This window comes from Triticum dicoccoides, chromosome 7A, assembly GCF_002162155.2.
Source record: "Triticum dicoccoides isolate Atlit2015 ecotype Zavitan chromosome 7A, WEW_v2.0, whole genome shotgun sequence".
NCBI classification, from domain to species: Eukaryota; Viridiplantae; Streptophyta; class Magnoliopsida; order Poales; family Poaceae; genus Triticum; species Triticum dicoccoides.
The window spans coordinates 72,872,027-72,897,091 of NC_041392.1; the positions used below are offsets into that span (position 1 = coordinate 72,872,027).

Consider the following 25,065-nt stretch of genomic DNA (forward strand, 5'->3'; position numbering starts at 1 on the left):
AGCCCGCAACTAGCTGAAAATGTGCATGAAAATAAAAAAATGTAAAAATGTTCATGTGTTTGAGAAAATGCTCTGTGTTTAGTAAACATGTGTATGCATTTAAGAGAATGCTTTTGCATTGAAATACCAAAGAGGGAGGGAAAAAAAGGAAAACATATTTTAAAATACTAAATAAGAAAAAACCGAAAGGAAATATGAAAACTGCTAGAGGATGGACGAAATGGATTTAAAAAGACCTGGCTCCACGGGTCGGCCCATAGCAGCGGGTGGGTTGTGCGACATGGTGACATCTTGTCGCATAAGCGACAAAGGAATTTACCTTGATTTTCTATAATAAAAATTCATTTAGTTTCTTTTCCCTCTTTTTTGAAAATTTCCCTTTTTTTATTTTCGTAGATTTCAAAAAAAATATCTTTTAAAAATATTTTAATATTTCTAAAATACATGAACACATTTAAAATAAATGATATTTTGAAAGTAGTTAACATTTTTAAAATATGTAAAATTTTCAAAAATCTGCTAAAAAAAAGAATGAAAAAAGTGTGTTTTGACCTGGACACCAGTGTGAACCCCTCTTCCCCCTGTCTCACGCCAGAGGTCATTGAGCCATAGCAGTATAGCACCTACGCTAGCTCTGAGTATGATCTGCTCCGCCTGCGAGCCTGCGTGTGCTCCGGCGTCGTTCGTACGATCCATCACCATCACCTCTCCATTTGGCCTTTTGTGTTCTGTAATTTTAGTCAAACGATCCGGCCGATCACCTTTTCTTATTCTGGACTGGTGCCTTGCACGTTATTCCGTTCAAGTAGTACAAGAAAACTCTTACAAGCCGAAGCTGTGGTTCAAAATCACGAACACCGTCGCCGTTGATTCGAAGCTGAGAGTAGAAGGCATTATTCACATCTGTTCATCCATCCATGTGCCCAGCAAGCCACGCATGAGCATAAACAATACGAGGAGTGTCAGATAGGTTTCACATTACGAGTCCCCCTCGTATATAACCCAACCCATCCGAGCCCAAATTCAGATCATCACACACACAAGCAAAAGCAGAAGGCATACACAGAAGCAATAGGGATTGCTCCACAAATGGCTAGCCGATCATCATCCCTGCTGCAACTGCTGGTACTGGTAGTAGCGGCGGCGCAGTTCCTCGGGTCGGAAGCCGGTGGCATTTCCATCTATTGGGGCCAGAATGGCGGCGAGGGCACGCTGGCGGAGACATGTGCTACCGGCAACTACAAATTTGTAAACCTCTCCTTCCTTGCCGCCTTTGGCAATGGCCAGCCGCCGGTCCTCAACCTGGCAGGCCACTGTGACCCGACCAACGGCGGCTGCGCGAACCTAAGCTCCGACATCAAGTCATGCCAGAGCCGTGGCGTCAAGGTGATTCTCTCCATCGGTGGCGGAGCAGGCAGCTACTACCTTTCCTCAACCCAGGACGCTAAGAACGTGGCGACATACCTGTGGAACAACTTCTTGGGAGGTAAGTCATCTTCGCGGCCTCTCGGCGATGCAGTCCTCGATGGCATCGACTTCGATATTGAGGGCGGCACACCCCTTCATTGGGACGATCTTGCGAGGTTCCTCAAAGGATACAGCAACTCTGGCAGGAGAGTCTACCTGACTGCCGCACCACAATGCCCTTTCCCTGATGCGTGGGTGGGTGGCGCCCTCAACACCGGCCTCTTTGACTATGTGTGGGTGCAATTCTACAACAACGCACCCTGTCAGTATACCTCAGGTAGCACTACCAACCTAGCTGACGCATGGAAGCAGTGGTTGACAGTTCCAGCAAAGCAGATCTTCCTCGGCCTCCCGGCGTCACCTCAGGCTGCCGGAAGCGGGTTCATCCCAGCTGATGATCTAAAGTCAGATGTTCTCCCATTGATCAAAAGCACAGGGAAGTATGGAGGGATCATGTTGTGGTCCAAATACTATGATGACCAGGATGGCTACAGCTCTTCGGTGAAGAGTGATGTTTGAGAGGGTTACCTATCTTTGATTTGTGAGGTACATGTGTGCTTTTTCATTGTAATGTGTGAGGAATTGTGGATTCATCATTTTCATTGTTACTTGTAAGTAATTGTGTGTGACTTGATTGGTGTATATAGTATTAATAATCTTTACTTGGAGCATCTCTTGATCTTCATTCCAAACAAGGAAACCTAAACCCATGATTATTTGTTCAACATGAAAGAGTTTGATATCATTATTGGTTTCATTACATTTAATTCCATTGATTGCACAAAGGAGCATTCTGCAACTTTGTTTCATGTGTCTTATCCACTGGCTAGATCCACCTACCAATATTTCATTATCGATAAATATGTACCAAAAAGAAGGAAAATAACAAATATTCCTTTATTTGTTAATTTTTATTTAACAATGAACTTGGAATTTTTTGTGATGTTACATCAATGAACTGAGGGGTTCAACATAAATTGAACCCAATGTGTTTTCAATTCGTGAAATGTGAGGGAAAATAACGCTGGCCAAAGTCTACTTCGTACAAGAGCATAGCTGTAATGGTCCAAAATACTATGGTGAAACACAAGGAAAATCCAAATTTTACTGTGATGTTCTGGTTGGACTGCCTTGTCTAATTTTTCTCATTTTATTGCTTACACCACATCGCAGTAAAATTTGGATTTGTAAAGTAGAATATTATTATATATGGACTTTAACAAATAGCATTGATGTAAGCAATAATATTCTAGTCTCTTTCATGTTTGTAATGGCCCTTGTCATCGCCATCGCCGCCGGTGAGGTCAATAAAGACGGGAGCCGGGACAACCCATCCAAACGCCGCTTGGTAGGCTGCCAGGACAGCCTCCTCCGGCGGCTACTGGGGCGCCGGCATTGCGGCTCGCCGAGCGCGCTCCTTCTCCGCCTCAAGGCGCAATGCCTCCTCTCCTTCTGCTCCTAGTGCATTTGCCGCTGGCGTCGGCCTTCTCCTCGGCGAGCCAGCGTGCCTTCCAGCGCTCAAGGTGGGCCACCTCCTCCTCTGGCGTCACGACGTAGTGGACCGGAGGCGCGCTCACCCACTCACGTAGCTCGCCTGTCACGTGCAGGACTCGTCCGACCAAGTGGGCGGAGTGTTGGAAATCGTTGCATGGAAAATAATTTTTTTCCATAGTCATCCAAATATATGCTCGTTCTAATTAGGTGATACGTGCTGTGAGTTAGCTTCGATGCCACGAGTTCCATGTCGGTGAGTTTTTTTTTTTAGGGTTCCATGTCGGTGAGTTAACTTCCATGTCGGTGGTTTGAGTCATGTCCTGCACCTCATTTTTTTCCGCGGAAAATGCCCTGCACCTCTATTACAACTGTGTTGTTGTAAGAACACCAGAAATTTGAGAAATAAAAAGAGATAAAGCCTTTGGCTAAAAGTTTTGATCGTGTGCGTTCATGATGTAGTATGTGATTAATTGTATGGACAAAACCTAACAGTCTCCCTCTGCTAGTCTTAGAGCATCTACAAACACATATGGCAAATCCGGTCCCACAAACACCCGCGGACGCGCCCGGACGCGTCCGCGGGCAGTGACCGGGCACACCTCAAATTTCATTTGTTGCATCCGGAAATATCATATTCGATTCTTATATCCATACAAAGACATGCAAAAGAAAATAGAACCTAACGTCGATCCTAACTACTACGTCTGCGGCGTCAACATGACATAGTAGGTGATCTTGCTCCGTACTGCTGACCTCTGGACCTATTTTTTTCATTTCGATTTTCCTGATCCAGAGTCGCATAATTGCGACCCAGCCCACAACACCGGACAAGGCTTCATATTTGGTACAACTACCAGAACGAGGTGCGGCATGTTCCCGCACTATGAAAAGTGCCGCACAGAATTTGTTTTGAAATTCACAAATATTTTCTAAATTTGTGAATATTTTGTAAATCCACAAACATTTTATAAATCCGTGAATATTTCTTAAATTTATGAACATGTTTTATTTCCATGAACATTTATTTCAAATCCACAAATGTTTCTAAAATTCGTAAACATTTTTTATTTTCAACAATATTATTTTAAAATGTCACGATCTTTTTTATTTATCGGAACATTTTTTATATTCACTTTATATTTTTGTTTTCCTTCCTCTTTATTTTTTCCTTCACTTTTTTGGACGGGCCGAGGCCCGGTAGGGTGACTGGCGAGCCAACTGAATGGAGCGTCCTGGAGCATGTGCAATTGGTCGTCCTTCAAAGCGCTGCACACTAAATAGAATCTCTCGCATGTGTAGTTTATATTGCATTAATTGCCGATGGAAGGGGTGAATTGGTTTATTGGTTCATGCATTTGTGAGGGGGTGGTGTCAACTTGCTGGTTTTGAGCCTAGCGGTCTGGTCGCCACTTTCTCCGTCTTCCCCGTCAGCCTCATCGGGCGGTGGATTCGTGGTGTAAGACCCACGCTAGCATCGGGGGATCTAGAACAAAAATAAATCAGGCGCCGGAGATCCAAGCCAACATGAGCGCCTTCAGAGAGCGTTGTAGCTTGGACTCGTGGAAATGGATCTAGCCTCAATGTTGGAAGGTGACTCGGTGCAGAGATTGAAATTAATTCTTTTGTAGAGGAAAACCAATGCTAGGAGATGATTTTGAAAGGTAGAGGCACCACTGAATTGGGTTTTGTGGGGGCGTGCATTGTACATGGGTCTAGAACCATGCCTACGCATGCCAACAAAGTAGGGAAGTTAGAGAAAATGGAGGTCCATTCCGTAATGGTCAGTCCGGTTTATGTAGTATGAAAATCAACGATACACCCGAATAGAAACAACTAGAGATGAAAATATAGAACCGAACACCATAAACCTAATAAATTAGGAATGTCGGTCAACTCAGTTCAGTTTCGTCCTTCTATTTCCCATGTAAAAGTGCCCACCTCTAACCGTAATATTCTAAAAAACTAAACTAAGCTCACTACCGAGGAGGGGTGCGGCAAAGCGCATGTCACCCTCTAGTATTTTTTGAAATGCAATGAAACATGTGCGGAACACAAACAACCCACCTCTGACTGTTAACAGGAATACATTGTAATAACGTCTGTGGAACACAATGAAACATGTGTCTGGTAATACTCTTGTCAATCGTTCATGAAATATGCCCAAAACAGATGTGAAGTGAAATGAATCTTCTTTTTGAAACATTAATGATATCTTCCTAAACATGATGAAACTCATGTAAAGTAGTTTTTTTTTGCGGATGTAAAATAGTCAAGCGTCTAAAAAACATGGCAAGACTCATGTACATTTTCTAAATACCACCTTGTAGTCATTCTGATTTACCCTCATGGTTGAAAGATGTTTGAAAGTTCTTTTGTGTGAAACACATCGAACCGTCTTTGAAAAGTTAATAAAATAGAAAAGTATCTTAGTGCTAATACTTTTTTTAAACATGATGAAACATGTTGAGGCCTCATCTCTAAGGACGTGTAAAAGTAGCACAGTTCTTTTTTGATAGGCAAATAACCGGCTGAAATGTTGTAGGAAATACAAAGCCCATCGAGCAGGTGAGATAGACCTTAATTAATATCATTTTTTGAGAAGAATTAATATCTTGGTTTATCAGTGGAGCATAATTACGGCCCAGCAAGAAAAAGCCTCCTGGCTCGTCGTCACTGGGCTTCTCAGTGGGCCCCGTCTCATTGCACATCTACATGCAATCAGCCAGCCCGTGTTAAGGTTACTCAAAAAAAAAGCCCGTGTTAAGTTTTCGGCTACAAAAACTTCGCGTCGGTGGCCCACGAGTCAGCATCCACACGCGGCGAACGCGCGCGCGGGCGTGACACGTAGGGGTCGCATGGGCGCGCCATTGAATCGCACCGACGAGACGACGACGAACTCACAGTTGATCAGTACGTGACCGGAGACGCCGCTAGGTAGGTTGCATGAACGCACGCATGGATCCAAGCCCAGCAATTAACCACGAGAGGCGCGCTAGCTCATCGGAGGTGGTTGTTCGATATATCGTCGGCGGTGAGCAGCCAGCTGGAGCGAGAGGACACGCGCGTGCAAAGTGTCGCAGCGCGCGCATACGTGGACGCGCCGTCGTCGACGATATATACACCTTCGTGCACAGAGAGTTGCCACGCCTGGCCTGGCGAGGTAGATCTAGCGCGTGTATGTAATAAGATCGACTGACGGGGACGGCCATGGCTCGGCGAACCACTAGCGTCACTGCCGCCGCCGGCCTCCTAATCCTCGGCGCCAGTTGCGTCTTCCTGCTCTCGGCCGCGGACGGCGACGGCGGGACAATGCGGTACAACGCCATGTTCAACTTCGGCGACTCGCTGTCGGACACGGGCAACCTCTGCGTGAACAAGTCGGCGGCGGAGGAGCTCCTGCTCACCTTCGCCAACCCGCCCTACGGCATGACCTACTTCGGCCACCCCACCTGCCGCTGCTCCGACGGCCGCCTCGTCGTCGACTTCCTCGCAAAGTCGCTCGGCCTCCCTTTTCTTCCCCCGTCCAAGCTCCCCGGCGCCGACTTCCGGAAGGGCGCCAACATGGCCATCGTGGGCGCCACGGCGCTGGACTTCGACTTCCTCAAGTCCATCGGCCTCGGCTACCCGATCTGGAACAACGGCGCCATCAACGTGCAGCTCCAGTGGTTCCGCGACCTGCTCCCCCGCGTCTGCGGGACACCGCAGAGCTGCAGGCCCTACCTCGCCAAGTCCCTCTTCCTCCTCGGCTCCATCGGCGGCAACGACTACAACGCGATGCTCTTCTTCGGGTTCAACGTCAGCCGCGCCAAGAGCTACACCCCCAACGTGGTCGACAACATCGCCGCCGCTGTGGAGAGGCTGATCGAGTTGGGCGCGGTGGACATCGTGGTGCCGGGGACGCTGCCCATCGGGTGCGTCGCGATCTACCTCACCATTCTCCCGAGCGGCGACAAGTCGGACTACGACGAGCACGGCTGCCTGAAGCCGCTCAACGATCTCGCCACGTACCACAACTCGCTGCTCCAGGACAGGCTCAATCGCGTCCGCGCCAGGCACGGGCCGGCGGCGAGGATCATGTACGCGGACTACTACGCCTACGCCATGGACATGCTCCGCGACCCGGCGCGCTTCGGCTTCACCGCGCCCGTCGCGGCGTGCTGCGGCGCGGGCGGCCCCCCGTACAACTTCCAGTTGGACGCGCGGTGCGGGATGAAGGGCGCGACCGCGTGCGGCGACCCGTGGAGGCACGAGTCCTGGGACGGCGTCCACCCGACGGAGGCGGTGAACAGGCTCGTCGCCGACGGGTGGCTCAGGGGACCATACTGCCACCCTCCCATCCTGCAGTAATTAATAGATCACCGGCGACATGATTTACTAGCTTCTTATCATCTTGAGATGGTAGTGGGACAGATGTGTGTGTTGTAGCAGCAGAATGAAGATGCAGGGAAAACGTGGTGTTTAGTAGCTTCTGGCTTCCGATCATCTCCATCTGCCAACACCTTCGCGGCCTTTAGTCTCTAGCAGATTCTGTAAAGCTCTGGGGTACCTTGGGCGGAATATATCCCGTAAATGCGTCCTGCAAAACATTTATGGGACAAGTGTTCCACGCCGGAGGCCTCGCGGTATCGTAAATTTTTCGAAGCTTTGCAAATTCTTGATTTTCAACAATTTAATCCTAATAGAATCATAATATAAATTAAACATATGAATACAAATAATCCGAAAGGCAACTCACAATACGACAATCGTCTTCTTTACAACAAATGTTCAAATTCGAATAATTAATACAACAACTAATGTTCAAGCCAAACAAATACATATGAAATTTATTATATTAAAATGGGAGTCTATCTCCCATAGAGTAGATTGTAATATTTTTCTTTTCTTTTTGTTTTTTTCTTGCTCTTGACTGATGGGTGTCGGCAAGGTTTTCTGCCTTGGCTCGGCTCGATGTTGTAAACCTCTCTCTATTCTTCTTCAATGCAAACTCACGTCAAAAAAAATGCCCAACAAGATCATCACAGAGCTGGTAGTGTGAAGCACTGTTCTCAATCTTTCGGTAGGTGTCAAGAAATGCAGTGATCCCATCTGTGTCCCTAACAGGCTTCACACGGCTACCAACGTTATCATAATAAAACTCGAAGTCAAATCCCTCTCATCCTTGATAATCATGTTGTGTAAAATTACACATACAGTCATGATATTTCTGAGGGATTTCTTATCCCAGAAGCAAGCGGGACCTCGAACAATGGCAAACCGAGCTTGCAAGACACCAAATGTCCTCTCAATATCCTTTCGGCATGCTTTTTGTGCTTTGGCAAAAAATTGTGCTTCTTGGTTATTTTGGGTTCACTATTGGTCTTCTCAAATGTTGACCATGGAGGATAAATACCACCGGCAAGATAGTATGGTATAGTCATGGCCATTGACAGTATAGTTGCAAGCCAGAACTTCTCCACTAGCTTGCTGAGCAAAAAGATGAGATCGCTGCAAGACATTGATATCATTGAGAGACCTAGGAAAACCAAAGAAGCAATGCTAAATCCATAAATCGCGTGAAGCCACGGCTTCAATAACAATGGTAGGTTTATGTTTGTGGCCCGTGTATTACCCTGCCCAAGCCACCGGGTAGTTCTTCCACCTCCAATGTATGCAATAAATACTCCTAAGCATGCCCGGCCATCCCCTTTCTTTGTTCATCGCAATCAACTTCTTTGTGTCCTCTTCATTTGGAGCTCGAAGATACTCCGGGCCAAAAACCCGAGTCATTGTCTTTGCAAACAGTTCCACGCATTTGATGGTGGTATCTTCTCCAATGTGAAGATATCCATTGCTATAGTCGGTGGAAACGCCATATGTAGTAACTCTCATCGTCGCCGATATTTTTTGATAATCACTAAACCCAAGCAAACCTGCGGCATTCCTTCAGCGAATGAAAAACGAGTTTTTTTGCTCGCAAGCTTCAATGATGCGAACGAAAAGAGGCCTACGCATTCGATATGGCCTACAAAAAGGTTATCCAGATATGTCGGTACCTCGAAAAAGTAGTCCCTCATGAGCATCTTGTCGCTAAGAGCTCGATTGCCGGAATGCATAGCTGACCAACCGTGGATCCGCGTCGCTTTCTCTTCGGGCCTCTTTCAATTTGTCGACGAGATGCAACAACACTAGGTTGTTGACATCGTCGTCCAAAATCATCTCCTCTTTCAATTTTGGACGACGATGATTTTGGACGAGATTACAAGTTCTGGGAGAGATTACACCTGACTAATTGACATGAGAAAATAGAGAAGCTTGCCTAATATGAGGAAATGTAATCCAATCCCTAAAATAATTATCCAAACGAGTGGTGCAACGCAATACACCTTATATTTCAGATTTTTTTCTCAAAAATCTATACACCTTATATCAAGGAACGAAGGGAGTAAAAATTATTGAAAATTGTTTGAAAAAAATGTTGAACAAGTATTTCAAAATGTTGAATAAGTATTTCAAATGTTGGACAAGTATTTGAAAATGTTGAATAAGTATTGGAAATTGTTGAACGGGTATTTCAAAAATGTAAAACATGTATTTTAAAAATGTTAAATAAGTATTAAAATGTGGAACATGTATTTAGAAAATGTTGAATAAGTGTTTGAACAATGTTGAGCGTGTATACAAAAAATGTTGATCACTTATTAAAAAAATATTTTTGACATATATGAAAATGTAGAGTGAAAACGAAAACAAATATAAGAAAAAATAAAAAGAAAACCAAACAAAAAATGCAGATGAACCAGTGAAAACCAAAATTATTTGGGTTTAAGTTGCCTCATCCTGTACTATGTCATGAAGTAATGTCTAGTCTAGTGGTCAATCGCTGTGGCTCAAAAAATGTGCACCCGGGTTCGATTCCTTGGTGTGCTCTAGTTCCTATTTGTATTTTTCCTTTTACTTTGCATGTGCGTGAATGGGCCAGCCTGACCAGTGTTGAGCTGTAAGCGAGTGGTCCTAATATTGTTCCCCCCCTCCCCCCGCCCCCCCTTCACCCAGCTTTAAAATATATTTTTGTATATATATATGTAGAACATTTTCAAGTATAAAGAAAAGTACAAAAAGAAAGCAAAAAACAAGAAAAGAAAACAGAAAAAAAATTGCTCTAAATTGGGTTCAAGACATACCCAGTCCAGCGTGACAAGGGCGAAGCGCTCTCGCAGAGGTGGTGGAGGAAACTGGGCCAAGACGAGCATGTCGTACGCGAGTCTCAGGACGCTCGCTATTGCCTGGATAGGCAACACGAAGCGGAGGTAGCGGTGCAAAGAAGAGGATGAGCATATGTAAGAGATGGGTGATTATGTGCGAGTGGTCTGACGAAGTGGACGAGCGCGAGAAACTAACTGATAGCTAAAAGTTTGACGATACTGACAAACTGAATTTTTTGAAACTGACAAACTGAATTTTCTGGAAGTTTGATAGCACCTATTTAACTGATGAACTGAACGTGTGCATGTGTGAGCATGCCCACGTCTTGGCTCAGTTTCAGGTTGTTAGATTAGGCCGTCGTGGGAGCTCGTGGATAGCACGATTTCAACTCATGCAGCGGCAGCATAGCTGCGTACGAGTGGACGTGGAATAGCATAGTCGGAATACGCATTCCTAACTATACTTCCGTTCCTTTCGGTTGTATAAGTAGAACGACGTCTTCTTGATCCCCTTGATCGCTCGTCCCTAGGATCGCTCGATTCCCAGGATCGCTGGTTCGCCTTTCACGTTTCATCACGGGCATAGAACACTGCTTAGGTTGTTGACTAGTTACTTTAACATAAAAGTTCAGAAAGAGTCATAACATTCTTGAAAAAAGTTCATAAAAAAAGTTTTGCAAAATGTATTGGAATTTAAAACAGTTCATCACTTTTGAAGAAAAAACTTCACAAATGTGAAAAAATTCATCGACTTTAGAAATCAGTTCCCAAAAATAAAAGAAAAAGTTCATCGATATTTTGACAAAGTTCATCAAATTTGAAAATGATAAGTCAATTTTGAAAAACAGTTTCAAATTTGAAAATTTTCATAAATATATAAAAATGTCCAAAAAATTGAATTTTTTTTCATTGAATTAAGAAAACCAGTTCATCGAATTTGATAAATAGTTCATCGCATTAAAAAAATCATTGAATTTGAAAAATAGTTCAATGCATTGAAAGAAAATTCATTGATTTTAAAGTTTTTGGAATTTGAAAAATAGTTTAACGCATTTAAAAAACATTGAATTTGAAAAAACATTTGTCAAATTTGAAAAAAGTTCATCGATTTTAAAGAAAAGTTTAAAAAATTGAAAATTTTCATCTAACCCAGGAGAAGGAAAAAAGAAGAAAAGAAAACAAAATCAGAAAAAAGAAAGAAAGAAGAAAAGACACAAAATGATGAAAGCTAGCTGTTCGGTATGGTGCGAATCAACCTGTGGTTGAGTTGGTTAGGTGGACAGTGGTATTCCCAACCCACCAGGGTTCAAATCCTGATGCTCGCATTATTCCTGGATTTATTTCAGGATTTCCGGCGATGCGCTTTCAGTGAGAGGAGACGTTCCCGTCGACGACGAGGCGCCTATGGTGACTTCGTAAATCTCAAGATGATATGCCGGCTCAGTCTCTCGGAGGTGCTCATAGGGGTAGGGTATGCGTGTGTGCGTTTATGGGGATGAGTGTATTCGCGTGTATATGAGCGCTTGTGTTTGTACTGATGCTCAAAAAAAAAAGCTGTTCGGTATGGTGGGGTGGTTACTGCAGTGTACAATTAACCAGGGAGATCTCGGTTTGATTCGCAGCGCTAACTGATTCTTTTTGCGTTTCGATAAAACAGAAAAACATCTCCTTGTATGTGTCCGTTTGCGAATTGCACTGTAACCAGCGTAGAGTGCGCGGAATAGGATTTACCCTCGTTTTTTGGCCCACCCCCATATATGGCTTTAAGCAAGCACAAGGGAATCCTCGCATCGGCAGGCCCCAGATGGACAAGCCCGGAAGCACGGGAGGGTATAGCCTGTTTTTTTTTTTTTTGAATCTGATAACTGTCACACGTGTGGGTGTTAAGGAATCTGCCCACACGTTCTGTGTGGTACCTAAGAGAATCAACCCACAAGTTTGTGTGTGGGCAAAACAATTAGCGCCCACACGCCTCTTTTTTTCCTCCCAGTATCTCTTACACGCGTGCGTGTGGACGAAATAGATAACGCCCACACGCGCGGTACGTCAGGCCTCCTACCTCGTGGTCCCACACGCCCCACGTGACACGTTTGCCCCCGCAGTTGCCATGGGCCGGACCCTCGTCCATGTTCGTTTAAGTGCAGTTGCCATGTCGCTGAACTACGGTTGCCATGTCGGACAACTACAGTTGCCATGTTTACTCAACTGCAGTTGCCATTTCAGGTCAAAGTTCCAGATTGCCATTTTTGGACAACTACAGCTGTTGCCATGTGTGGTATGGTCTACTGCAGTTGCCATAATTTCAAAAATTTAGGAGTTGCCACCTACTAACACTAGACAGTTGCATGTAACGCTACAAAAAAAAGAAAATTTTTTATTTGACACTATCTTAAAATCTGCTTCCTTATTTGACATTGGAAAAAAAATTCTTCCCTATTTGACACAAGTTTTAAATTTTATTCTCTATATGACATTTCCGTTCATTTTGAGCCTAAATGACACCTGAAAAGACTCTTTTACCCCTCATGTGGTATGTGTGTGGGGGGCAATAACGCACACATGCAGCACCAATGCGAGGTAGAAGCACACACGCAGCAACACATACACATGCACCAACACACACGTACGCGCACACGCACGCAGCAACACACATGCACGCGCACGCACACACGCAGCAACACACACGCACGCAGCACACACACATACACACACACATGCAGCAGCAACACATAGGCACGCAACAGCACACACACACGTACACACGCAGCGGCACACATGCAGCAGCAGCAGCAGCACACATGTGCGCGTGCACCCACACACGCAACAACACACATGCAACAACACACATGCACGCACACACATACCACATGAGGGGCAAAATCGTCTTTTCATGTGTCATTTAGGCTCAAAATAGACGGAAGTGTCGTATAGGGAATAAAATTTCGGACTAGTGTCAAATAGGGAAGAAAAACTTTCTCAGTGTCAAATAAGGAACCCGGTTTTAAGACAGTGTCAAATAAGGAATTTTCTCTACAAAAAAAGGCATGGCAAAAAAATGTTTGGGTAAAAGAGGGAGTTGCCATGTGCTCACAAGCACGCTAGAGCAGTTGTCATTTAAAAAGAAAGAGTTGACATCTGCTTACATGCACGCTAGGGCAGTTTGCCATGTACCATGCAAAAACATATGGCAATTGACATGTTCGGGTAAAAAAAAAGAGTTGCCATTTGCTTGCAATCATACTAGGGCAGTTGCCATGTACACTGCAAAACATACTAGGGCAGTTGTCATGTACACTAACATATGACAACTGACATGTTCGGGTAAAAAAGAGAGAGTTGCCATCTGCTTGCTATCATACTAGGGCAGTTGCCATGTACAGTGCAAAACGCATGGCAACTGGCAACTTTAGTGTGGGAGAGGAGGCACGTGTGTGGGCGAGATGGCAAACGCCCACACACCAGCCCTTGTGCGCGACTGAAAACTGGTGTGTGGGCGAACTGCTAAACGACCACACATCGGCCCCTTCGTGTGGTAAAACGGATGTGTGAGCGACCTCTCTCACACACCACACACGCGAATTGTCTTACGTGGCATACAAAATCAGCTAATTCGTGCCAAGATTCGTGCAAAAGTTACTGGACGGTGATGGAGGCGTGTGGGCGAGTTGCCAGACGCCCACACGTGTGGGCATTAACATTTTCGTTAATTCTGTTTTCTGTTTTTTTAATTCTATTTTCTGTTCTTGTCTGTTGCTTTATTTTTGTACTTATTTTTATACTTTTAATCTTCTCAAAAAAATGTTTATACTTTAAAATGTTTTACATATATATACAAAAATAAACTTCAAAAACACATTTGACAAATGTGAACGAGTATTTGAAAAATGTTGAATAAGTACTAGAAAATGTTGAACAACTTTTTAGAAATTGTTGAACAATATTTTGAAAAGGTTGAACAAGTATTTGAAAAATGTTGAACAGGTATTTGATAAAAGTTAAATAAGTATTAAAAGTTATTGAACAGTGTTTGAAAAAATGTTAAACAAGTATTTCAAAATGTTGAATAAGTATTTCAAATGTTGGATAAGTATTTGAAAATTTTGAATAAGTATTGTAAAATGTTTAACGGGTATTTGAAAAATATAAAACATATATTTTACGAAATGTTGAATAAGTATTAAAATGTGGAACATGTATTTTGAAAATGTTGAATAAGCTTCCGAACAATGTTGAACGTTTATACAAATAATGTTGATCACTTATTAAAAAATGTTTTTGACATATAAGAAAATGTAGAGTGAAAACTAAAACAAACATAAGAAAAAACAAAAATAAAATCAAACAAAAAATGTAGATGAAATAGTGAAAACAAAAACTATTTGGGTTTAAGTTGCCTCATCCTAGTAGCATGTCATGAACTAAGAGCGCTGCTATACACACGACAAGATTGGACGATTTTTGGACGATGCAGCACATCTGACCGTACATACGCAGAGCAAAACCTAGATGCACCGTCAATCATCCGTCGTCCTCAGTTCGTGTGGGCAAAGTGTCGTCCGCACAGTACTTCCGATGAACTAATGGATAGTCTAGTGGTCAATCGTTGTTGCTCGAAAGATGTGGACCCGGCTTTGATTCCTTGGCGTGCTCTATTTCCACTTCGTATTTTTCCTTTTACTGTGCATGTTCGTGAATGGGCCGACCGATTAGTGTCGAGCCTTAAGCGAGTGGTCCTCTTTGAGCTCGGCGAGAAATAGCTCTCGCGCGCTTTCAGTGAGTACATGTGGTCACCTCGCGGCGGGGGGAGCGCAGACGGACCGGCCCAGCCACGCGACAGGCAAAGCCAATTTTTTTTCTGTTTTCTGTTCTTGTTTTTACTTTATGTTGTTCTTTTCTTTATGTTTTAAAATCTTCTACATATATATCTACAAAAAACACTCTTCAAAAAAACATTTTCAAAAATGTTGAACAAGTATTTGAAAAAGGTTATTAAAAAAATTTAATGAGTATTTGAAAACTTCGAATAAATATTAAAAATGTTGAATAAGTATGAAAAATTGTTGAACAAGTATTTTAAAAATGTTGAATAACTATTAAAAATGTTGAACTGTTTGAAAAATGTTGAATAGTTATTAAAAGATATAGAACAAGTATTTGAAAAATGTTGAATAAGTATTAAAATATTGAATACGTATTTGAGAAGTGTTGAATAAGCGATCGGACAATATTGAACGTTTATACAAAAAATTTTGATCATTGGTGAAAAAATGATTTTGACATATAAGAAAATGTAGAGTGAAAACAAAAACAAACGTTACAAAAAAGAAAAAAAATGAAAAATCGAGAAAATGAGAAAAAAATCCGGAGAAAGAAAAAACAAGAAACAAAACGAAAAAAGGCAGAAAATCGGAGAAGAAATAAAAAACCAAAAAGAGGAGAAAACAGAAATAAAAAACGGTGTTTAACCTCATGTAATTAGCCTGTGCTATTCTAACGTTGTGCAGTGGTTTGAAGCACAAGGCCCAATTGTAGGAACCCGTGTTCGATCCCTGGGGTGCCCTTTTTTTTTCGTATATGGTAATCAGTTTGACTGTTCATATGAAATTAGTTTAGTGCAAAATAAGATTGTTCATATGGTAATCACTTTGTACAAGATATGGTAAATGACTTACCATCTTTTTTTTTTACACTAAGTTAGTTTTTTTATTACCATATGAACAGTCAAATTGATTACCATATGAACAGTAAAAAAGATATGGTAAATGAATTACCATCTTTTTTTGCACTAAGTTTAGTTTTTTTGCATGATTGCACTGAGTTAGTCGAGTAGCTAATAATACATAATTCTTTTTCACATGTAATAATAATAATTAGTTCGATCATGCATGGTCATAGTAAATGAATTACCATCATTTTTTGCACAAATTGATTACCATATGAACAGTTAAATTGATTACCATATGAACAGTAAAAAAGATATGGTAAATGAATTACCATCTTTTTTTGCACTAATTTTGTTTTTTTATGGTTGCACTAAGTTAGTTGAGTAGCTAATAATACTTAATTCTTTTTCGCAGGTAATAATAATAGTTAGTTCGATCATACATGGTCGTAGTAATTGAATTACCATCCTTTTTTGCACTAAGCTAGTTAGTTTTCATATTTTTTAATTCCTCATACACGCACTGAAGCACCATATGAGCAAACTTTCTCTACCTCATTACTACATTTCTCTTGGAATTGACATACTAGAGAGTTCATGTTGGTTAAGTACAAAACTAATGTATGAGCAGTAATCAGTTTACTATTGTTACCATACTTTCCACCTCTTTTACGAGTAAGAGAGCAGGAACCAAGCGCTAGTTTGCAGTTTGCTCGTAACACCATTACCATTACTAGATGCCAACATTTTTTATTTTTTTATTACTATGTGACCAAATTATTTTACTAGTAAAAATTGTCTGCTTTGATCGAGCAGTGGACTAGTGCATGCATGCGGTAACTAATTTAGTTCTCTTACTATATTTGCAGCAAGTGGAAGAAAAGGTTGCCTTGATTTTGCGGAGGGGGTGGGGGGTGGGGGGGGGGGGCTGGTTTACTTCTCAGTAACCATTCCAACTAGTATAATGCCCGTGCGTTGCCACGGGCCTTCTAACATTTTTGTTGGTTGCATATTGAAACATGATGCCCTTCAAATTTCACATGTGTAGAAAGGATACAAGGAGATTTGAAAAATGTTGAACAATTTTTGGTTGCATATTGAACAATTTTTTAGAAATTGTTGAACAATATTTTAAAAAGGTTGAACAAGTATTTGAAAAATGTTGAATAATTATTAAAAATGTTGAACAGGTATTTGATAAAAGTTAAATAAGTATTAAAATTATTGAACATTGTTTGAAAAAATGTTGAACAAGTATTTCAAAATGTTGAATAAGTATTTCAAATGTTGGACAAGTATTTGAAAATGTTGAACGGGTATGAGAAAAATATGAAACATATATTTTAAAAATGTTGAATAAGTATTAAAATGTGGAACATGTATTTTGAAAATGTTCAATAAGCACTCGAACAATGTTGAGCGTGTATACAAAAAATGTTGATCAATGTTTTTGACATATAAGAAAATGTAGTGTGGAAACTAAAACAAACATAAGAAAAAACAAAAAGAAAATCAAACAAAAAATTTAGATGAAACAGTGAAAACAAAAATTATTTGGGTTTAAGTTGCCTCATCCTAGTACCATGTCATGAACTAATGTATAGTGTAGTGGTCAATCGCTGTTGCTTGAAAGATGTGGGCCCAACTTCGATTCCTTGGCGTGCTCTATTTCCTCTTCGTATTTTTCGTTTTACTGTGCATGTCCGTGAATGGGCCGACCGATTAGTGTCGAGCCTTAATCGAGTGGTCCTCTTCGAGCTCGGCGAGAAATAGCTCTCGCGCGCTTTCAGCGAGTACATGTGGACACCTCGCGGCGGGGGGAGCCCAGATGGACCGGCCTAGCCACGTGACAGGCAAAGCCCAAATTTTTTTCTGTTTTCTGTTCTCCATTTTTTTAGTTTATTTTGTTCTTTTATTTATTTTTAAAATCTTCTACATATATAAACAAAAAACACTCTTAAAAAACACATTTTCAAAAATGTTGAACAAGTATTTGAAAAAGGTTATTAAAAAAATTTAAATGAGTATTTGAAAACTTTGAATAAGTATTAAAAATGTTGAATAAGTATAAAAAATGTTGAACGGGCATTTGAAAAATGTTGAACAGGTATTTCAAAAATGTTGAACAAGTATTTAAAAAATGTTGAATAACTATTAAAAATGTTGAACGGTTTGAAAAATGTCGAATAATTATTAAAAAATGTAGAACAAGTATTTGAATTTTTTGAATAAGTATTAAAATATTGAATAAGTATTTGAAAAGTGTTGAATAAGCGATCGGACAATATTGAACGTGTATATAAATTTTTTTGATCACTGGCGAAAAAATGATTTTGACATATAAGAAAATGGAGAGTGAAAACAAAAACAAATACTAAAAAAAGAAGAAAAAAATCGAGAAAATGAAAATATAGAAAAATCCAGAGAAAGAAAAAACAAGAAAGAAAACAAAAAAAATTGAGAAAACCGGAAAAGAAATAAAAAACCAAAAAAGAGGAGAAAACAGAAATAAAAAACGGTGTTTAACCTCATGTAATTAGCCTGTGCTATTCTAACGTTGTGCAGTGGTTTGAAGCACAAGGCCCAATCATAGGAACCCGTGTTCGATCCCTAGGGTGCCCTTTTTTTTCGTTCATATGGTAATCAGTTTGACTGTTCATATGAAATTAGTTTAGTGCAAAATAAGACTGTTCATATGGTAATCACTTTGTACAAGATATGGTAAATGACTTACCATCTTTTTTTACACTAAGTTGGTTTTTTTATTATCATTTGAACAGTCAAATTGATTACCATATGAACAATCATAAAAGATATGGTAAATGAATTACCATCTTTTTTTGCACTAAGTTTAGTTTTTTTTGCATGCTTGCACTGAGTTAGTTGAGTAGCTAATAATACATAATTCTTTTTACGGGTAATAATAATAATTAGTTCGATCATACATGGTCATAGTAAATGAATTACCATCCATTTTTTGCACAAATTGATTACCATATGTACATTCAAATTGATTACCATATGAACAGTCAAAAAAGATATGGTAAATGAATTACCATCTTTTTTTGCACTATTTTTTTTGCATGATTGCACTAAGTTAGTTTTTTTTGGAAAAGGAGGAAGCACCCCCGGCCTGCACTAAGTTAGTTGAGTAGCTAATAATACATAATTCTTTTTCGCAGGTACTAATAATAATTAGTTCGATCATACATGGTCGTAGTAAATGAATTACCATCCTTTTTTGCACTAAGCTAGTTAGTTTTCATATTTTTTAATTCCTCATACACGCACTGAAGCACCATATGAGCAAACTTTCTCTACCTCACTACTATATTTCTGTTGGAATTGACATACTAGAGCCGGCAGCGGGGAAGGGCGCGCGAGCTGAAACTTCTTTGGCGCCAACGCGGGAGAGATAGTGGAACTAACAAAAAGAGGGAGGGAACCCGTATGGCGGAATCGACCTGGACTTTGCAGGATCCCACAAAAAAATTTAGCGGACGGCTGATTTTATAGGATCTGTTCCAGGAGGAAAAAACGTCCCCGTATATGTTTTATAGGATATGCTAGAGACGATCTTAGCCTCTTACCTTTCGATACTGCACTCTTATGTGTAGCTGAACCTTGAAGATCACTAACTCATTATCCAATCCAGTGCCTGTTTTTCAACAAATGATTTTGCTGGAAATTTCATTGACCACAACCTAGAACTTTGTCACACTCACCCATGCATCATAGTTTGATGGTTCCTAAACTTGAATCATCATTGTCTTTTGAACTGAAGGTTGGATTTATGACACGTTTGAAAAGAATCCATGCCCCTCTCTAAGTTATGGCTTGCACTAACACAATTTGCGTTGCAGAATACCTCGAAGACATTTTGACGGCGATAGATAATGGGTGATAGTGCAAGCTGTCCTAGTGCAAAATAAAAAGAATTTCACACTCCACCTTCCAAGAACATGTTGCGGGTGGGAATATCAGACGTACCACTCGACACGCTCGCCCGTAGCAACGGTAGAGTCAGTGTAGCTTGTCGATGCAGTTCTAATCCTACAGGTTAGCATCCGCTCCGCTCCTAATCTTCGGCCGAGCCTCGTTAGGTTCGTTAGAGAGTCGCATGTGCAATGCAACCAAGGTGCGTCCACACATATAGGCTAGAACGGCTGGCCATGAGTTGCTAGGTTCCATATTGCAGGCCCGGTATTAAGGAGATGGTGGTGGTGACAAGGGTTTATCCTCTAAACGCGACAAGGGTTTATCCTCTAAACCCTAGAGTGATTTTATAAGAATCGCTTACCCGCTAGTTGCATAGTTCTACGCATATAGCTTCACTTGTGTGTGTGCTCAATGTTCGAGTCCCACGGAGACTACAATTCCCATATAATGTGCTACTTATATTTAAGTGTGTGACCGCACTGGTCCATTCCTAGTTGGGCATGTCGAGTGCCCCATGTAAGTCTTACTCAACCCGGCCTTGAGTAACTGTTCACTCAAATTCCGAGTCGCTGCTGGGGCTTTGAGTTCCCAAATCTAGTCCATCTTTCCCGAACTCGCACAACTACTCAAAGAGGATTGAAGCAAGACGTGGAAATTCACAAGCGCCACAAAGTCATTCCGATTAAATTCTCAATGTGTGATACACCCATCCCTTTGCCTCGCGATATACATTGTCAAAGCCCAAGTGCTAATTCTTTGGTCCGGTTCTCTATTAAAAGGAGGCCTTAATATCCCTTAGTTTTCACTAGGACCCCGCTGCCATGGGAGGATAGGACAAAAGATGTCATGCAAGTTATTTTTCATAAGCACTAGCTGGTCGGAAACCCTAGGAAAGAGGGTATTGCCTTTGAGAGAAAACTCAATGCTGATGGGACCTACTGGAAACCTGAGCAGTATCCCAAAACCTCATGGGTTGTTGCAAAGGGACCTTCAGTGGATCCATCTACCTTATCTGGCTTTACATGTGAATCTTCATATTCTTCTGATGAGTCATTTGACTCCAATTATAAATTGTCCAAAAATCAGAATGGTGAAGTATTTGCTAGATATGTTGGCACTAACTACAGAAATGATCCTGTTGGGGAATTACTATTGGACGTAAACCAGCCAAGAGCAGCCGGATTAACTTTATGAAGATTAGAAGCCCATGAAGACATAAGAATGATGGCGCTTTATGAAGGCCCAAGGCCCAAAGACGAGTTAAAGCTTGTAGGTGTAAACTGAACTTATTATGTAACTTGCATTGTAAGATAGGAAGTACAGAGACCGAACATGACACGTTTATGATCCGGCTTCGGGACTCTGTAAACCGGTGGGTGTCAACCTATGTATATAAAGGGACGACCCGGCAGCGGTTTAGGGACGATACACAACAACTCGAGAGCCAGTCAAAGCGGATTCGCTCCCTGGTCATCGAAACCCTAGCAATACCAATCACAACTAGACGTAGGCTTTTACCTCCATCGAAGGGGCCGAACTAGTATGAACTCCCCGTGTCCCCTTGTCTGGTTTAACCCCTTTAAGCTAACCCGTTGTGATGGCTCCACGACTAAGTCCTTTCACGAGGACATCTGCCGTGACAAGCCCATGACAGTTGGCGCCCATCGTGGGGCTATCGCACGATGGTTTCGAGTTCTTAAAGGGCAGCTTTGATGGACTCAAGGGATACGCTGTGGGCCGGATGACGAAGAGTCATCGCGGCAAGCTCTACATCGACAACACAGGATGGGGCACCGAGGCCGATTCAATCGAATATGGGTACCGGGTCCCCTTTGGTGGGATTCACGTCTTCATCGACAAGATTGGCGAACCGGGCCCTGAGCCGGACACCTGCACCGACATCATCGAGACGGCTCAGCGTGCGAGCCCTTCCCCGGTTCAGCCCATAGCAAAGCATGTTTTCGTAGTTGTCATCCATGGAGCAGAATATGAGGATGGACTGGCATCCGATGGAGAAACCGTCGTCTGCTCCGACGACGAGTCTTCTGGAGAGACCGAATCGCCCTATTAGTTGCAGGATGGCTGGATTAGCGGAGGTTCCGAGGACAACAGTATTCCGGACTCCCCTAATCTGCCAAACCGGGCCGCTATCTTCATGGCCGGTACACAGTCAGCGCCCCACTCATCAACCGCCGCAGCAATGCTCTCCGGTTCAGCAACAACCACGTCGGCGGGGGCAGGGAGCTCTGCGCCACCTCCAGCTCAAGTTCTGTCTGACTTGTTCGACGCTTTGGCAACATTGATGGCCGCGGAATTGGACGCAGCAGCCCGAGATCAGCACAATGCGGAGATCACGAAGGTGAAAGATCAGATAACTCAGGCTAAAGCATACCTAGCGGCAGAGAATGCTAAGATGGCTACAGAACGGGCTGAGTTGGAAGCTCAGGCCTACCGGCTTAGGCTGGATCAGAATGCTTCAGAGGAAGTCATGAGGAGAAGATACCGATCGCATCTCCCGCCGAGTTATGAGCCAAGAAATCTCTTCAACACGCCAGGAGCAGAAACCAGTAACTAGCCAATATTAAACCGGACGAAGGCGCCAGGAACAGGAGCGCCGGTTCAGCCACGTACGATGGACCCGCCTCGTCAGAACAACATTGTACCACAATATGTTCCAACACCTCCCGGGCATTACTCCAACCCGTTGGACAACATTGTGGCCCTGCTTCATGATTGGCAGCCCTCCCAACCGACGGCGAATCACCAGTTGTGATTGAGGCACGATGGGCCAGGGATCTCCTTCAAACAGCCCTAAACCAGCAGCAGGCATATTCGCACAGTCGTGAGAGGATTCATTCCACCCCCCGTCCAAGCCGGAGCTACAGCAGGCACATTGAGGATGAACCGGCCGTATCAAGCAGTGCACGTCGCCGTAATTCACTGTGAGGGCACAACCCGGCAGGGGGAGGTGCTAATGCGCAGGATGTGGTGGATCATGGTCGCGCACGTCGAGAGGCCGAGTTAGCAGATCTGCACGGAGCCCGTCAACCTACTCCGGTTCACCCTACCGCTTTAGTAGAGCCCGGTGTGGTATTCAGTTCCTTAGGGGTGCCGTGTCTTATCCCCGCTTTGTGTAATGTGAGACTGCCCAAGGATTTCAAAGGACCTCGTAAGGTACCCAATTATACCGCCGATCTGCAACTAGAGGCATGGGTTGAAAGCTACGAGATGGCAATGGAGATGTTAGATGTGGATGAAGCGGTATGTGCTAAAGACTTCACCATGATGTTGGAAGGAACAACTCGTACTTGGTTGAAGAGCTTACCAACTAATTCTGTGGGATCATGGGCCGAATTGAAGCACCGATTTATCCAGAACTTCAAAGATACTTGTAAGCAACCCATGTCAATTGTGGATCTGGCCGCTTGTGTCCAAGAGGATGGGGAGTCCATGACCCATTGGGTAAAGCAGGTCTTAGCTATTTTGCATTCATCAGATCTTATCAATTGCAGACACCGCAGTGCTAACGTTGGAGGGCAATTGCCATTTTCTGCCGCTCAAATAGAAGTTAGGAAGGCTCAAACGTCACTGCAATGATATGTCAATGCTTATGGCCGCTTTGGTTAAATACGCTGATTCAGATAATACCAAAGACCCTGACTCAGAGGAGGACAAACCAGGGAAAGGGAAATAGAACGACAACACCAAGGGTCAGCAGCAAAATCCGGCAGGCCATGGGAATAATGGTAAGCGCAAGGCCGACAAAAGTTTGGACTTTGTGGCTAACACCAATGCTCAGGAGAATGGTCAGCGCCGTAAGGGCAAGCAGTCCCAGAGGGGCGGAGGTTCAGGCCCCAATTTGGAGCGCTTGTTAAATCAACCCTGTCCAAAGCATGGATCAAAGGAGAAGCCAACATCGCATCTTTGGAAGGATTGTTATATCATGCGAGATTTCAAGAACTCCAATATGTTTTAGTACGATAATGGCCCGCCCGACGGTTCAGGAGGTGGTTTCCACGGGCCGGGTTATGGAGGTGGCAGTTCCGGTTCAGGATTTCAGGGCAATCAAACCGGACACATCAATCAAGGGAACCAAGGCAACCCGGGAGGTTACAACCATCAGGGGAACCAGCAGCAGCAGCAGTCGGGTTATCAGAGCAATCCTAAGCAGTTAAATAGTGGGGAATATCATGTCTTCACCACTAGCTTGTGTAAAAGTGATCAGAAGCTTCACAAGAGGGCTATGAACTCTGTTGAACCGGCAGTGCCTCAGTATTTGCGCTGGTCTGAGCAACCCATTTTATGGAGTAGAGAGGATCACCCGCCCCGGGTTGACAATCCGGGTCATCTGGCCTTAGTAGTGGCCCCTCAAGTTGGGGGATATAAGTTCACTAAGGTACTCATGGATGGGGGAAGTAGTATCAACATTCTATATTATGATACCTTTCGTCGTATGGGGTTGACAGATAAGAATCTTAAACCGTCAAACACCGTTTTTCATGGTGTAGTGCCTGGTAAGTCTACATATCCAGTGGGCAAGATAGCCTTAGAGGTGGCTTTTGGAGATGATCATGATTCAAGATCAGAAACATTGACTTTTGAGGTGGTGAAAATCAAAAGTCCGTATCACGCTTTGTTTGGGCAGCCGACTTATGCTAAGTTCATGGCGAGGCTGTGTTATGTTTATCTACAGCTTAAGATGCCAGGTCATAAGGGGACCATCACAGTACACGGGAGCAGGAAGATCGCTTTGGAATGTGAGGAAGATGATGCGGCTTATGCTGAGTCGGTTTGTGCCACGGAGGAGCTGAAATTTTATAAAGACCAAGTTGATCCGGAAGATATGACTTCTTTGAAAAAGCTAACTACGGAACACGATCCGGCGTTGAAATTTAAATCGGCCACAGATACTAAGATGGTTGATTTTGTTCCTGGCGATTCATCCAAGCAGTTCAGCATCAGCGCTAATCTGGATCCCAAATAGGAAAGCGCGCTCATCGAGTTCATCCGTGAGAACCGGGACATCTTTGCATGGAAACCCTCTGACATGCCAGGTGTACTGAGGGAACTCACTGAGCACACACTTAACATTGATCCTAAGTTTAAACCGGTGCGGCAGTTTCTCCGCCGCTTCAATGAAGAAAGGCGCAAGGCTATTGGTGAAGAAGTAGCTCGGTTGTTGGCCGTAAGGTTTATCATGGAGGTCTTTTACCCGAAGTGGTTGGCTAATCCGGTGCTGGTTCTTAAGAAAAATGGCACTTGGTGTATGTGTGTGGATTACACATACTTGAACAAGGCTTGCCCTCCAGACCCCTTTTC

The 25,065-nt window shown here is 42.9% G+C and overlaps 2 protein-coding genes across 2 annotated transcripts; both read left to right on the plus strand.

Annotated features, from left to right (window-relative positions):
* Positions 1–1,056: 1,056 nt before the first annotated feature.
* LOC119331672 (acidic endochitinase-like) lies at positions 1,057–2,173 on the plus strand. Its single transcript, XM_037604825.1, has one exon. It carries the CDS (start codon positions 1,090–1,092, stop codon positions 1,984–1,986), a length of 897 nt encoding a protein of 298 aa, XP_037460722.1. The 5' UTR covers positions 1,057–1,089; the 3' UTR covers positions 1,987–2,173.
* Positions 2,174–6,120: 3,947 nt separating this feature from the next.
* Positions 6,121–7,545, plus strand: LOC119331559 (GDSL esterase/lipase At5g45910-like). Its single transcript, XM_037604723.1, has one exon. It carries the CDS (start codon positions 6,169–6,171, stop codon positions 7,306–7,308), a length of 1,140 nt encoding a protein of 379 aa, XP_037460620.1. The 5' UTR covers positions 6,121–6,168; the 3' UTR covers positions 7,309–7,545.
* Positions 7,546–25,065: the final 17,520 nt, after the last annotated feature.